General features: G+C 34.2%; 2 protein-coding genes across 2 annotated transcripts in view; one reads left to right on the top strand and one right to left on the bottom strand.

The window, feature by feature from the left end:
* The window catches only part of LOC107733528 (cyclin-dependent kinase 1), a 9,209-nt gene extending 7,542 nt beyond the window's left edge, over positions 1-1,667 (top strand). Inside the window, exons 7-8 of the mRNA XM_016545186.1 lie at positions 1,094-1,235; positions 1,336-1,667. Coding sequence (XP_016400672.1) covers positions 1,094-1,235; positions 1,336-1,449 — 256 coding nt within the window. The 3' untranslated portion in view covers positions 1,450-1,667. The remainder of the gene's footprint in view (positions 1-1,093; positions 1,236-1,335) is intronic.
* A 4,109-nt stretch (positions 1,668-5,776) lies between these two features.
* LOC107733532 (transmembrane protein 26-like) lies at positions 5,777-11,728 on the bottom strand. The gene is made up of 6 exons (XM_016545199.1): positions 11,269-11,728; positions 10,680-10,776; positions 9,858-9,935; positions 8,889-9,097; positions 7,231-7,310; positions 5,777-6,215 (listed from the first exon to the last, which is right to left on the bottom strand). The coding sequence occupies exons 1-6, from the start codon at positions 11,457-11,459 to the stop codon at positions 5,911-5,913; spliced, it is 960 nt and encodes a 319-aa protein (XP_016400685.1). The 5' UTR covers positions 11,460-11,728; the 3' UTR covers positions 5,777-5,910.
* Positions 11,729-12,469: the final 741 nt, after the last annotated feature.

The raw sequence follows: 12,469 nt of genomic DNA, 5'->3' as shown, positions 1-12,469 counted from the left end.
AAAGTTTTCAATTGATATATAATTTCTGATGATTTCTAAAGTGTGATAGAGAAAAAGGCAACAAAGAATACTTTTTTGACAAAGGTCAGAACTCCTGTTATGATGTAGATTTTTGAGGTGCACTCTTGTCAAAAATTAATCTATTACTTTTCCTACGCACACCTTGGCAATATAATCGCCATTGGCTAGTCTATTTTTTTGTTTACTCGCCAGACTGATATACTATTTTACACACACACACACACGTTTACTTATCTAAATGGGGACATTACATAGACTTCTATTGTCAAAGAATATGGTTTACATGTAGCGCGTCGATTCAGAATAAAATAATAAATAATCATTACAAAGCAGTTTCGGTTTTCGGCCAAGTGCATCCAGAAGTTTCGGTTTTGGCCCAGAATTTTCATTTTGGTGCATCCCTAAAGATTTTTTTATTGTATTATTGACATGTTAATGTATAAATATTAGATACTTATGCTTGCTCTTTTCCCCTATTTTTACTTTTATTTAGAATTATATTTGCCATTTCACTTTAAGTCACTAAAATTGTAATTTAAGAGGACTGATAGATGTTCGTTTTGTGATCTATTGACATCTATTCTTCTCATACTGTATTTTGGGTAAATTCACTTAATGTTTTAATATTGGCATTAACATGAAAATAACTACACTACCGTTCAAAGGTTTGCGGTTGGTAGGATTTTTACATTTTTAAATGCGGTGATGCTCACCAGGACTGCATTTATTTAAAATTTAAAATAACTGTTTTCTATGTCAGTGTATATTAATGTAATTTTTTCTGTGATGGCAAAACTGAAATGACTCTAGTCATCGATGTTACATGATCCTTCAGAAATAATTCTGATATATGCTGATTTGAAATAGAAGTCTTTTGTAACATTATAAATGTCATTGTCACTTTTGGTCAATTTAATGGCTCCTTGCTAAATAAAAGTATTTAAATACTTCAGCATAACTCAGAATATTAATGTCAGTCATCCCAAGATAAAGTGTACTGCTACAATACTGTGAAAGCTACAACCAGCTACTTGCAAAATGAAACATTTTCTGTGATTATATTTATATCTAGGACTCTGGGAACCCCTAACAATGAGGTCTGGCCAGATGTTGAGTCGCTGCCAGATTATAAGAATACCTTCCCAAAGTGGAAATCTGGGAATCTGGCCAGTACTGTGAAAAACTTGGACAAGAACGGCATTGACCTGCTCACGGTAAAAGGCCGTCCTAACGTACCGGTGTCCTATTTATCTGTTTGGTTTTGTTTCTCTTTCTCTCCTCACATATTTATTTTTATTGTGTCTTTTTGTTTAGAAAATGCTGATTTATGACCCTCCTAAGCGGATCTCAGCACGGCAAGCAATGACACATCCATATTTTGACGATTTAGACAAGAGCACTCTTCCAGCCAGTAACCTCAAGATATAGACTTCAGTTCTAAAGCAATGTAAGCTTAGTCTTTTGACACGCAATAATTAACCTTTTGCTAATTTGTTTATTGGGTGGCTTTTGTACTTTTCTACTTTTTCTACTTTTGTTTTGTATTCTTGTATGTCTTTTTCCTATCCTGTTTTGTTACATCAAACACCCGTTTGTAAATAAAACATATATTTTTTGTGGACCTGAAGTGGCATATTACAAAGATAAACTGTTCATAATAAAGAGCACTTTGTATCCCATCATGGACTGATGTCTTCTGTTTTCATATACATTAATACATTATATTAATTGTATCCTCTGCAGTGAATGGGTGCCGCCAGAATGAGAGTCCAAACAGCTGATAAAAACATCACAATAATACACACGTAAATGACACGACAGTCCATCAATTAACATTTTGTAAAGTAAAATGCTGTGTTTGTAAAAAATAAAATAAAAATCTACCGTTAAGGCATTTTATCTCCTAAACTCTAATTTCTGGCCAAAATACTAGTCCATAATAATGCATCTTCAAGTGAATAAATCTGCCCCCATTTTCCTTTCACATCAAAATCCAATTGACATTTAAGAATGATTTTTGTCTGTTTTTGCTTGTAAACAGTACTTGATCTGTGCCTATTTCTCCTGATTCAGACAGATGACTTTTTCCATTTGAGAAAGCAATATTATGGATAGAGGACTCATATTTTAACAAGAAGCAACGGTTTATAGTTAAAGGGCCTTATTGATGGACTTTCTTATCACAAACATGCAGTTTATGAGATGTTAATTGATGGACTGGAGTCTGACGGCACCCATTCACTCCCAGTGGTAAGCAAGGGATGAGGAACATAATGCTAAATTTTTCCTAAACAAACGTATCTACATCTTGATTGGATGGCCTGAGGGTCAGTAAATTAAGCAAATTTTCATTTTTGGGTAAACTATTCTTTTGATGTGTACATTTTACCTGTTCATGCATTTCACTGGAATTGAACCCATAACTTTGGTGCTAGTAGTGCCATGCTTTACTTTTTTCAGCTACAGGAACATAAAATAACCAGTAAGTGAGACAATTTTGTGGACAAAGTATTTATTTATCTTCATTAAAAAAAACAAAGTATGTGTCTGTAGCATTATTGTTAAATGTAGAAAAGTCCAAACTTTGAGAGTGGTCTTGACCTAATGTAATGAGCTCAGTGTTTGATGTCCAACACTGTTTGATCATTAGTAATGAACTAGCATTCTGCAGTGCAGTGAAAGAAAGTGTTGGACAACAAACACTCGACCCATTCATTCTTCTCTCAGCATGAACGCATACTATTCTCTTGCTTTCCGTGTTTCCCATAGTGTTTGCCAGAAAAATAGGAAGAAAATATCCAAGGCATTTGGTACTATTGCTTCATGATTTCTTTTCCTTCTCCATGTCTACTCTGTAAACAGTTAAATACCATTTCTTTGCAGATCACATAATGTTTCATGTAATATTAATGATGTTTTTTCTGAAATAGATAGTTTCTTTGTTTAAACCGTGAACGAGTGATTGAGTGTGTGTAAGCTTGCTTTATACTCACTCCAAAGATATCTCTCCAAATGTGATTGCATAGCAAGCTCTAAATGACTGTGTGTACATAACCTATCCCCTTTTTGAATAACATAGGACACAAAAAACTTTGAGAATAAAAAGAATGATTCACTATTTTAAACTAACCAGTTTTTTCTTCAGTACATGACTGTACCAAAGCCTATTATCATATCTTAATATCAGTTATACTCTATGAAATGTATCTGTATATTTAGTCATTTAGGTCAGTCCTACTAGTATTTTTGACTTCTAAGAGCTCTGCAATATAATGACTTCACAAAGGGTGCTATAGAGAAAAGACTCTGACACAGTCATGAATATTCATAAGATTGAGAGCACACTGTACTGTAAACTGCCTTTTTGGTTTACAGCACAAGGAAACCTTTGTGTATTACAAATCATTAGCCCGAAGGCACTTTTTGAAAATGCTTGTCTTGTAAAAGGAATAGTTCACCCAAAAATGAAAATATGCTGAGAATGTACTCAACCTCAGGCCATCCAGTATGTAAATGAGTTTGTTTCTTCATCAGAGCAGATTTGGAGAAATAAAGCATTTCATCACTTGCTCACCCAATGGATACTCTGCAGTGAAGAGGTTACCTTTACTCTTTCATCTCCTTCTTTCTTCTGTTTCTTTTGCTTTTCCCATGTCCTTGCATTCTACTTTTATCTTACTGCTTTTGAGCTTTTCTTCTGATATTCATTGCTTCATCCCTGAGATATAATAATTTGGAATACTCTGCACTTTAATACAAATAAATGTACTTCCTATTATAATTCTCATATTTACTTTGTTTTAATGTATCAATTATTTGATATTATTTAATAAATTTGTTATTCCTTCATCTAAAATTGACCTCTGACATAATCATTACTCATCTGCCTGGATCTCACTGCATCATGTTCTTTTTTCAGTTTTTAAATTTTCAGTTTTAGGTGAACTATTCCTTTAATGCAGGGTGCTTGCAGAAATTTAAAGATCGAAGTATGGTTTATCAAAAACAATCAACCGTTTAAACCATTTAAGAACACTGAAAATCATCAAAGCACTAAAAATTTGTCAAATATCTTGCATTACCTTCATCAACATGTCCCATTTAATCAACGTATTAATAAGATTTATTGGGGAGGTTGCATCCATTGGTTAATATTTACCCAACAAAATGGTGTTGATGTACTGTAAATCAAAGGTCACAGTACAGGTCTCAGTAAGCATGTGTAGTAGGTCAAACTGCCCCTGTTGTCCATTTAAATCCAACTTTCTTTGTTGGTATCCTGTTTTATTCTTGTGTGGCTATTTCCTGTTTCCTCTACTGGGTAAATAGTTTAATGAAATGTTTAATGAAGTAATGTGTGTTTTCCTGCTTTAGGGATGTGTGTATGTTTCAGAAACAGATGGGGACAGACATAAACAGATACAACCACCCAACTCCAGTGTTTGTACTTTGAAGACATGCAGGAAACTGAGAGATACTGTGTGAATGTAAAGTATGAAAGAAAACAAGAGGAAGAGAAAGACGACGTGGTGATATTTCTCACCTTTTCCCACAATGTTAAAATAGCAATGAAAACCCAAAGGTCAGATAACCAGAATAGATCATCCCTTATACAAAAATATAGAGAATCCAGATAGATAGAAACTAGACCAAAACATTTATTTCAAGTGGACATTACTAGACACATACTGGTTACAGCTGTGTTCAGGAGCTGTAAATATCTCTGGTTAAAATGCATGGTCCTTTGAAAAGGCTGATCTAGGAACTGCTGTAGATCAACTACAGATTCTCTCTAATTATCTCAGCCTGTTCGCATGTCAGAGTGACTCAAATAGTCTGATATCATAAAGTCATATCTGAATGCGCACTGCGAGAGTAATCATGCATGAGCAGACCCCTTTTAACACATGTACGCAATAGATATATGTGTGTTTGCCTCCGACATTTCATTATACAAAAAAAAACTAGAGTTCTCTTACTGTTTTTGATCTTGCTTCACAACACTGTCTGACATACAAGCATTGTAAAACATTAAAAAAGCTCAATAAAAGTAATATTTTAATATTAGGAACCAAATAATAAATGCTGTAATATAACATCTACTATTGGTACTAGTTTGGTTGTACATAACATATTCAAACACATTCAAAATACATTTCTAAAACTGTTGTCACCCATAAATGTGTTTCTAAGCAGTACAAGCCAGGGGTTTTAAATTTTTTTGATGCCACTAACCCCCAAATATGATCATCCTGGTGCTAGGGACCCCCATCCTAAAATGTAAAATGTTGCTATACATTTTTAATGTATAAATAATATTAAATTATGTGCAAAATATTATTTGGAAAATAGTTTTTATGATCATATAAAATAGTGTATTGATGATGATTAATAATAATAGTATTATTATATATCATAATTATTATTATGATTAATAATATAGTATTAATAATGAATTATTTATTTGTTTAAATCTATTTTTAAATCAATTTATTTTAATCAGTTTTTTATTTATAAACTTTTCCACTGACCCCATAGAACTTGTTTCAAATAGTTGCCTAGGCAAAATTTCTTATTTTAAAACTACTTACTAAAAATCAAATTAAAAATTAGATAGACAGACAGACAATAACTAATAAAAAATGACTAAAACTTTAACTAAAATGATAGTGAATATAAAACAGAAACTAATTTAAAATATGAATAAATATTCTAATAGTATCTCAATGACACTAAAATAAAATAAAATAACACTGCCTAGCACTCTCTCGCATCCCCTTGGGGGGTCCCCAGATCCCAGTTTGAAGTAAAACATCTGGCACAGTTAATGGAATGTATTTGTATTGAAGAAGCTACATTTTCATTTTAATCTTATTTTCTTTGCTTCTTTCATATTGGAGGAGAGGTAGATGGTAGTGATGATGATGGTGGTTTAAAATCTTGACAGATAACTATGAGCCTGTAGAGGTTGAGGACGACCACTAGAAAGTTCTTAATAGCGAAGAAGACCAACATCTGGTGGAACACATCAAAGTATATCATCACAATGAGACGTACCACGAGAAAGGGCCCGTCCTGGATAAACAAACTCTCCACGATGTTCCAAATATCTGTACTGTGTCTTGACAAGACCAAGTTACAACAGCCGTTTCCACCCTTCGGCTCATCTGAGTTCTGCGGCCGGGACGTCACAACTGTAACACACATGAAAGAGAGAAGCAAAAACAACACAAACACAGAGATATTAATATTATAACTCCAAGCCAAACTAAATAAATTTGCATGTTACACTAGCCAAGTTTAGACACAGCTAACTGTTCAGTTTTTTGTTGTGCACTTTGCTCCATAAACTATGGGAAATCAATGACTCTAAATGCGTGGGGTTTTTATGTTTTTTTATGTTAAGTTTTTCCTCAGAAATCTGAGCTATGAGCTGTTTTTTTCCTCAGAATTCTGAGTATACAGTTCAAAATTCTGTTCTTTCTTGTTTCCACCACACGATAAAAAAAAAAAAAAAAGTAATTACACCGTTTTATCTCACAATATTTAATTTTTCCCTTGCAATTACGAGTTTCTCAATTCAGAATTTAATGTTTCTATATGAACTTGCAATTATGAGTTTATAACTTATATAACTCACAAATCTAAAAAAGTACGAATGGTGAGATAAAAATATGTAATTACATTTTCTATTTTTTATTTCATGGCAGAAATAAGTTTCCACAGTTTACAGACCAGTCAGCAGGGTAGATTTGCAGAAGTGAACAGTCAGTTGAACTTTCGGCAAATGGTTGAAAAGATCCCAAAAAATCCACCCCTCTCCTCTTCCTATGGGGTTTGGTAATGTTTAAATTCATGCGGCTGCCAAAGCTCTCATTCCTCAAAGGACAGCATGCATAGAGCATAACGCAACAAAAACACATGCTGTTGATCTACAAACGACTGGAGCACTGTTACACTACATTGAGTTGCATCCCAAACCGCTAGTTTATGTGAGCTCCAAGGGTAAGAAAAATACTTTTGATGGAGCAGGATGAAACATTTACGATATCTGAGCGTCAAACTGAAATTTCACAGAACAGCAGGGTCCTCCTCCAGTCACTTGAGGGAGCCTGAACTGTTTTATAGGTCATTTTGCTGCTTTTCAAAGCAACATCTGTGACGTTTGATGGTGGGATGTTAAAGAAACACAAATAGGTGATCACAAACCTGCCAGGTGAAAAGGAAACTGCAACATACTCCATGTCCACATTGCCAAGATTATATACACCAGTTGATTGTTGTTCTCCCTATAACACACAGTAAAGAACTTGTTATGCAGATCTGCATCAAATAATGCATTAGAATTTATATAGGAGTCTTTCTGAATTTGAAAAGAAGGCAAGGAAGGCATTATGGCTGGCATAATGATTCTCAAACAGCAATACTTATGTCTGTTTTACCAGCCGACACAAAAAAAAATCAACTCTGATGGCCCATTCTCAGGAAAGGGGCCATTTGTGTTACTACTGATATCACTGACAGGAAAAACCAGAGATACTGTCTCTGTATATGATTGATTCAACTGTATTTAGAGTGTAATACAAAAAAAGGAAAGAAAAAACGGTAATTTTATATGTGACTCAGGACCACAAAACCAGTCATAAGGGTCAATTTTTTGACATTGAAAGCTGAATAAATAAGCTTTCCATTGATGTATGATTTGTTGGGATAGGACAATATTTGACTGAGATACATCTATTTGAAAATCTGGAATCTGAGGGTGCAAAAAAAAAATCTAAATATTGAGAAAATCACCTTTAAAATTGTCCAAATGAAGTTCTTAGGCAATGCCTATTACAAATCAAAAATTAAGTTTTGATATATTTACGGTAGGAAATGTACTAAATATCTTCATGGAACATGATCTTTACTTAATATCCTAATGATTTTTGGCATAAAAGAAAAATTGATCATTTTGACCCATACAAGGTATTGTTGGCTATTGCTACAAATATACCTGTGCTACTTATGACTGGTTTTGTGCTCCAGGGTCACATATTTGCACGTCACCATTTATTATACATTTTAGTTGATTAAATATAAATAAATGAAATTAAAATAAAAAGTCTGCCTTTTTAAATACTTCATATGCTTTGTCTGTTCCTTGTGTTTGTTTGTTTTCTAAAATGCTTTAGAGATTTTCTGACAAAAAGCCAATTTTCTCTTTGTCCCTCAGAAATGTACCATACAAAATATCAAATAATGTTGTGTGGTGTGATGATATTTCCTAGTAAATGCCAGTAACATTACCCTCACATTTTAAATGTAACAGGGTTGACATTTAATTACACAAAATACAATTTGAAAGAGAAATGTCATTGGTTTTTAGTATTTATTATTACATTTACATTTAGTCATTTAGCAGTCGCTTTTATCCAAAGTGACTTACAAATGAGGACAATAAAAGCAGTCAAAACTAACAAAAGAGCAACAATATATAAGTGCAAATGACAAGTCTCGGTTAGCCTAATGCAGTACACGTAGCAAGGTGTATATATATATATATATATATATATATTATACACACACACACAAAGAAAGACAAGTAGATAGAATAGAAAAAATAGAAAGCTAGTTATTATTATTATTAGCTATTATTATTATGTGTAATTTATTGTGAGTACAATTTGCTGAACATTCAGCAGTAACAACGTTTCAAATAAAACAATTACAAATTGCTGATCTTTTCAGGCACAAAATGCACCTGAGGGCCGAACAATAATCATCAATCAAATCGAGAAATACAGCATTGTAGATCAACAATAGCTTATGAACTGGCATTGAGTCAAGCTTTTGTTTAATGGCTGAGAACAGGAAGTACCCACTTGACATCAGAAAGAGTTTCACTGGTGAATTCCAGAATGTCTGCCGCCGTGCCAACAAAGATGAGTAAAAGCTGAGACAGCTCGTCACGCGTGACTCCTCCTCCTAATGGGAGCAGCCACTTTCCGAGGATGAGAAGAATGAGCAGAACCTGATGAAGACCAAGGATCCAGTCATTCGGACACACGGAAGTGAGCATGCGCTCCAAATGCTGAAAGACACAATAGTTTACACACACAGATATTTATATGTGTTGAACACATCACACCACTGACAAGCAAGAGGAACAGTCTCTTCATTCCCAAGAAACATGACTTGATGAATCATCTTATTTACCACAAGGATTCAGCACTTTTGGCTGCCCGTTATGAGTGAACTGCAAATTACTTTGGAGAAAAGCATCAAAGTGGTCAAATTTACGAAGGAAAATGAGCAAAGATCAAGTTTTCCTGGTTTCTAGACCCACAGAATGTGGGAAATGAGGTCCAAAAATAATAGCTCATCATAGGAATAGATGCAGAATGAAATAAGCAGTATAATAAAGACTTCTTGCTAGAACCTTTGAATTCCTATGAGTGTCAAAATGCATCTTGGACATCCTCCATTAAACATAACAATGGAAACATTTCAAAGAACCCCCACCAAAACCAGAGCAGAGGGTGATGGGATGGCTGGGGTGTACTAGCAAAATATTAGTGATATATCATGATTTCTTCTGTTTAAATCTGAAGAGGAAACGAAAGGCAAGACAAAAGGCTCCATTAGCCATTCTGCATACTACATTATGAGGAAAAGTGTCTGTGTTGTGGAGCACAGGAAATGAATGACATCACAAATTGGAAGCATGTGTGATTTGTGCATATGTATATAGCAGATGCATCACAGTCAGAGCATTAGTCACTTTTGTACAGCAACGCACTGAACCACAAATTAAAACTTAAAAATAAACAAATAATAATTTTCAAGATTACCTTTAGTGTTTCCTCACCCATTGTGCCGTTTGTAGGCAATATGCTCTTGACATTGTCCCAAGAGTCCAGTTTCCTACACTGCCAGACACAAAAAAAGCACAGAGAAGAAATTAGAGAAGTAAGGAAGATCAGCTTATATAAGAGCATAACAGGGCTATACTGACTTCACAAAAACATATGCATAATCACAACATTTTGCTGACAAATAACATTTACGAGACATTAAAATGGCTGTCCTCATCCTAAAATGAATCAGAATTTGTCTGCCAAGTATGCTTACACACACAATGAATCTGTATTGGTGAAGCTCCCAGTACAGAGAAAAAATAATAATAATAAAATAAGACACAGATAAAAACAATATACACAATGATATACAATATAAACTGCAGGCCAAAAGTCCATAACAATTAAGGATTTTTAAGTTTTTTTAGTCTCTTATGCTTACCAAGGCTGCATTTATTTGATCAAAAATATAGTAAGAACAAGAATTTTGTGAAATATTATTACAATTTAACATATCCCTTTTCTATTTAAATATATTTTAAAATGTAATTTATTTCTGTGATAGCAAAGCTGAATTTCCAGCAGCAATTACTCCAGTCTTCACTGTCACATGATCCCTCAGAAATAATTATAATATTCTAAATTGTAAAGTATTACAATATTACTGTTTTTTTACTGTTTTTTTTATCAAATAAAAGCAGCCGTAGTAAGCTTGAGACACATTTTTCTGTAGAAAAAACAAACATACATACTTTTCACAGAAAGTGCAAGGTCATACAGGTTTGGAACGACATGAGAGTGAATATAGAAAACTACCTGAGGGTCACTGGCTTTGTTCTCTTGATGATGTAACTCTAGAAGCCATATGGATGGAATAATGCTGATGAGGAAGAAGAGGATGGCTGGCGAAAACCTAAAAGAGGACAGAAGATGGTTAAATCACTTTTATAGAAGTTACACTGAACAACTAAATAATAAATGCTATTTTTTTGAATGTTCCTTTCAGGGCCAACGTTAGGGTCACTGCTGGAGACCACTCAGATTATACTAGACCACTAGTATTTTTCACACACACCCTGTGTGTTACTGTGTCAGCAGTAACAATAGGTCTAGCAGGATGTTGGTGAGGGGGAGGGAGGGAGATAGGAATGTCGATAACTTTTTAGGAAAATTGAATTAAAAATGTAACTGAAACCTAAGAACAAGCTACCACTAAAGAAGTCAAATAAAAGCCACATAAACATCGAAATTAAGCTAAATATTGAATACAAGTTATTTGGACCAAGAAGAGTGAGTCATCCAGCAGAAAATGATCAACAGCTGTTGGCAAGATCAGTGAACCTGACAATACTGTAAATCGTGTATATTCATTTGTTGAAATGTAAATGGAAAGTGTATCACTCACCATTTGTAGTCTTTCCCTTTCCTTCGTTTTAAAGTGATGATCATCTCCACGACCAGAGGAAGGTAAAGGACAGTCAGTAACCAGTACATGTTGTCATTTTTCACTGTTTTCACTCTCCAGACGCCGATGAGAGAGACCAGAATAAAAAAAGACCTGGTTATGATGGCGCACACGAATTTAACTAAAATCATGGTAGAGGCAATGGTGTCCCGGGTTTGAGCGGTGTAAAGTGCGCTTAGACTGACTCCCGTTGAGTCCCCAGTTTGTGTTGAATCCTCCCACCAGCGTCAGTGTGTGAAATCACTTTCAGAGGTGAAATGTTTGTCCTGAAGACACAGCTGGAGGAAGCCTGAAAGAGCTTATACAAGACCGTGTCGTTTAAACGTACGTTTATTGTATATCTGGACACTCTTTCTTTACAGTTTAGCAAAACTTAGCAAAAGTTTTTTTCTAAGTTCTTTCAGTGACAAAGGAAACGTGCGAAACTTTAAGTGACCGGTAGAGGGCAGCATTCAATAATCAGTGTGTGCGACAGAGAGAATATAGTTTAAATTCTACACTGTTTATTATTGTTATTTAAATGAATACACCACAAAGACTGTGTCCGTTTGTCTGTGGTGATGGCCATCACATACACAACCACTGGAAAAACATAACACCTTTTATGCATCCATAAGTCAAGTCAAATTGATTACAATTTTTTACTTTAACTTTAATATTAAAATGTTTAAATTTGATTGAAAAAAAATCTTATTAGTAAGATTGTTCATGTTTATAATGTTCATTTTCAGTGATATAATGAGAACAATGCAGTGAATTTTGCATTATGTCAGTTTATTACAATACAGCAACAATGACAATTTAGCACACATTATATATATATGTGTGTGTGTGTGTGTGTGTGGAAGCATGTATGTGCAATATATGTACACAAGTTTGTCCTGAAGACACAGCTGGAGGAAGCCTGAAAGAGCTTATACAAGACCGTGTCGTTTAAACGTACGTTTATTGTATATCTGGACACTCTTTCTTTACAGTTTAGCAAAACTTAGCAAAAGTTTTTTTCTAAGTTCTTTCAGTGACAAAGGAAACGTGCGAAACTTTAAGTGACCGGTAGAGGGCAGCATTCAATAATCAGTGTGTGCGACAGAGAGAATATAGTTTAAATTCTACACTGTTTATTATTGTTATTTAAATGAAT

The sequence above is a fragment of the Sinocyclocheilus rhinocerous genome, unplaced genomic scaffold, assembly GCF_001515625.1.
Source record: "Sinocyclocheilus rhinocerous isolate Xijiao unplaced genomic scaffold, SAMN03320098_v1.1 scaffold2715, whole genome shotgun sequence".
Taxonomy (NCBI): Eukaryota; Metazoa; Chordata; class Actinopteri; order Cypriniformes; family Cyprinidae; genus Sinocyclocheilus; species Sinocyclocheilus rhinocerous.
Note: the sequence above shows the minus strand (reverse complement) of the source record. Positions and strands in the feature narration are given on the sequence as shown.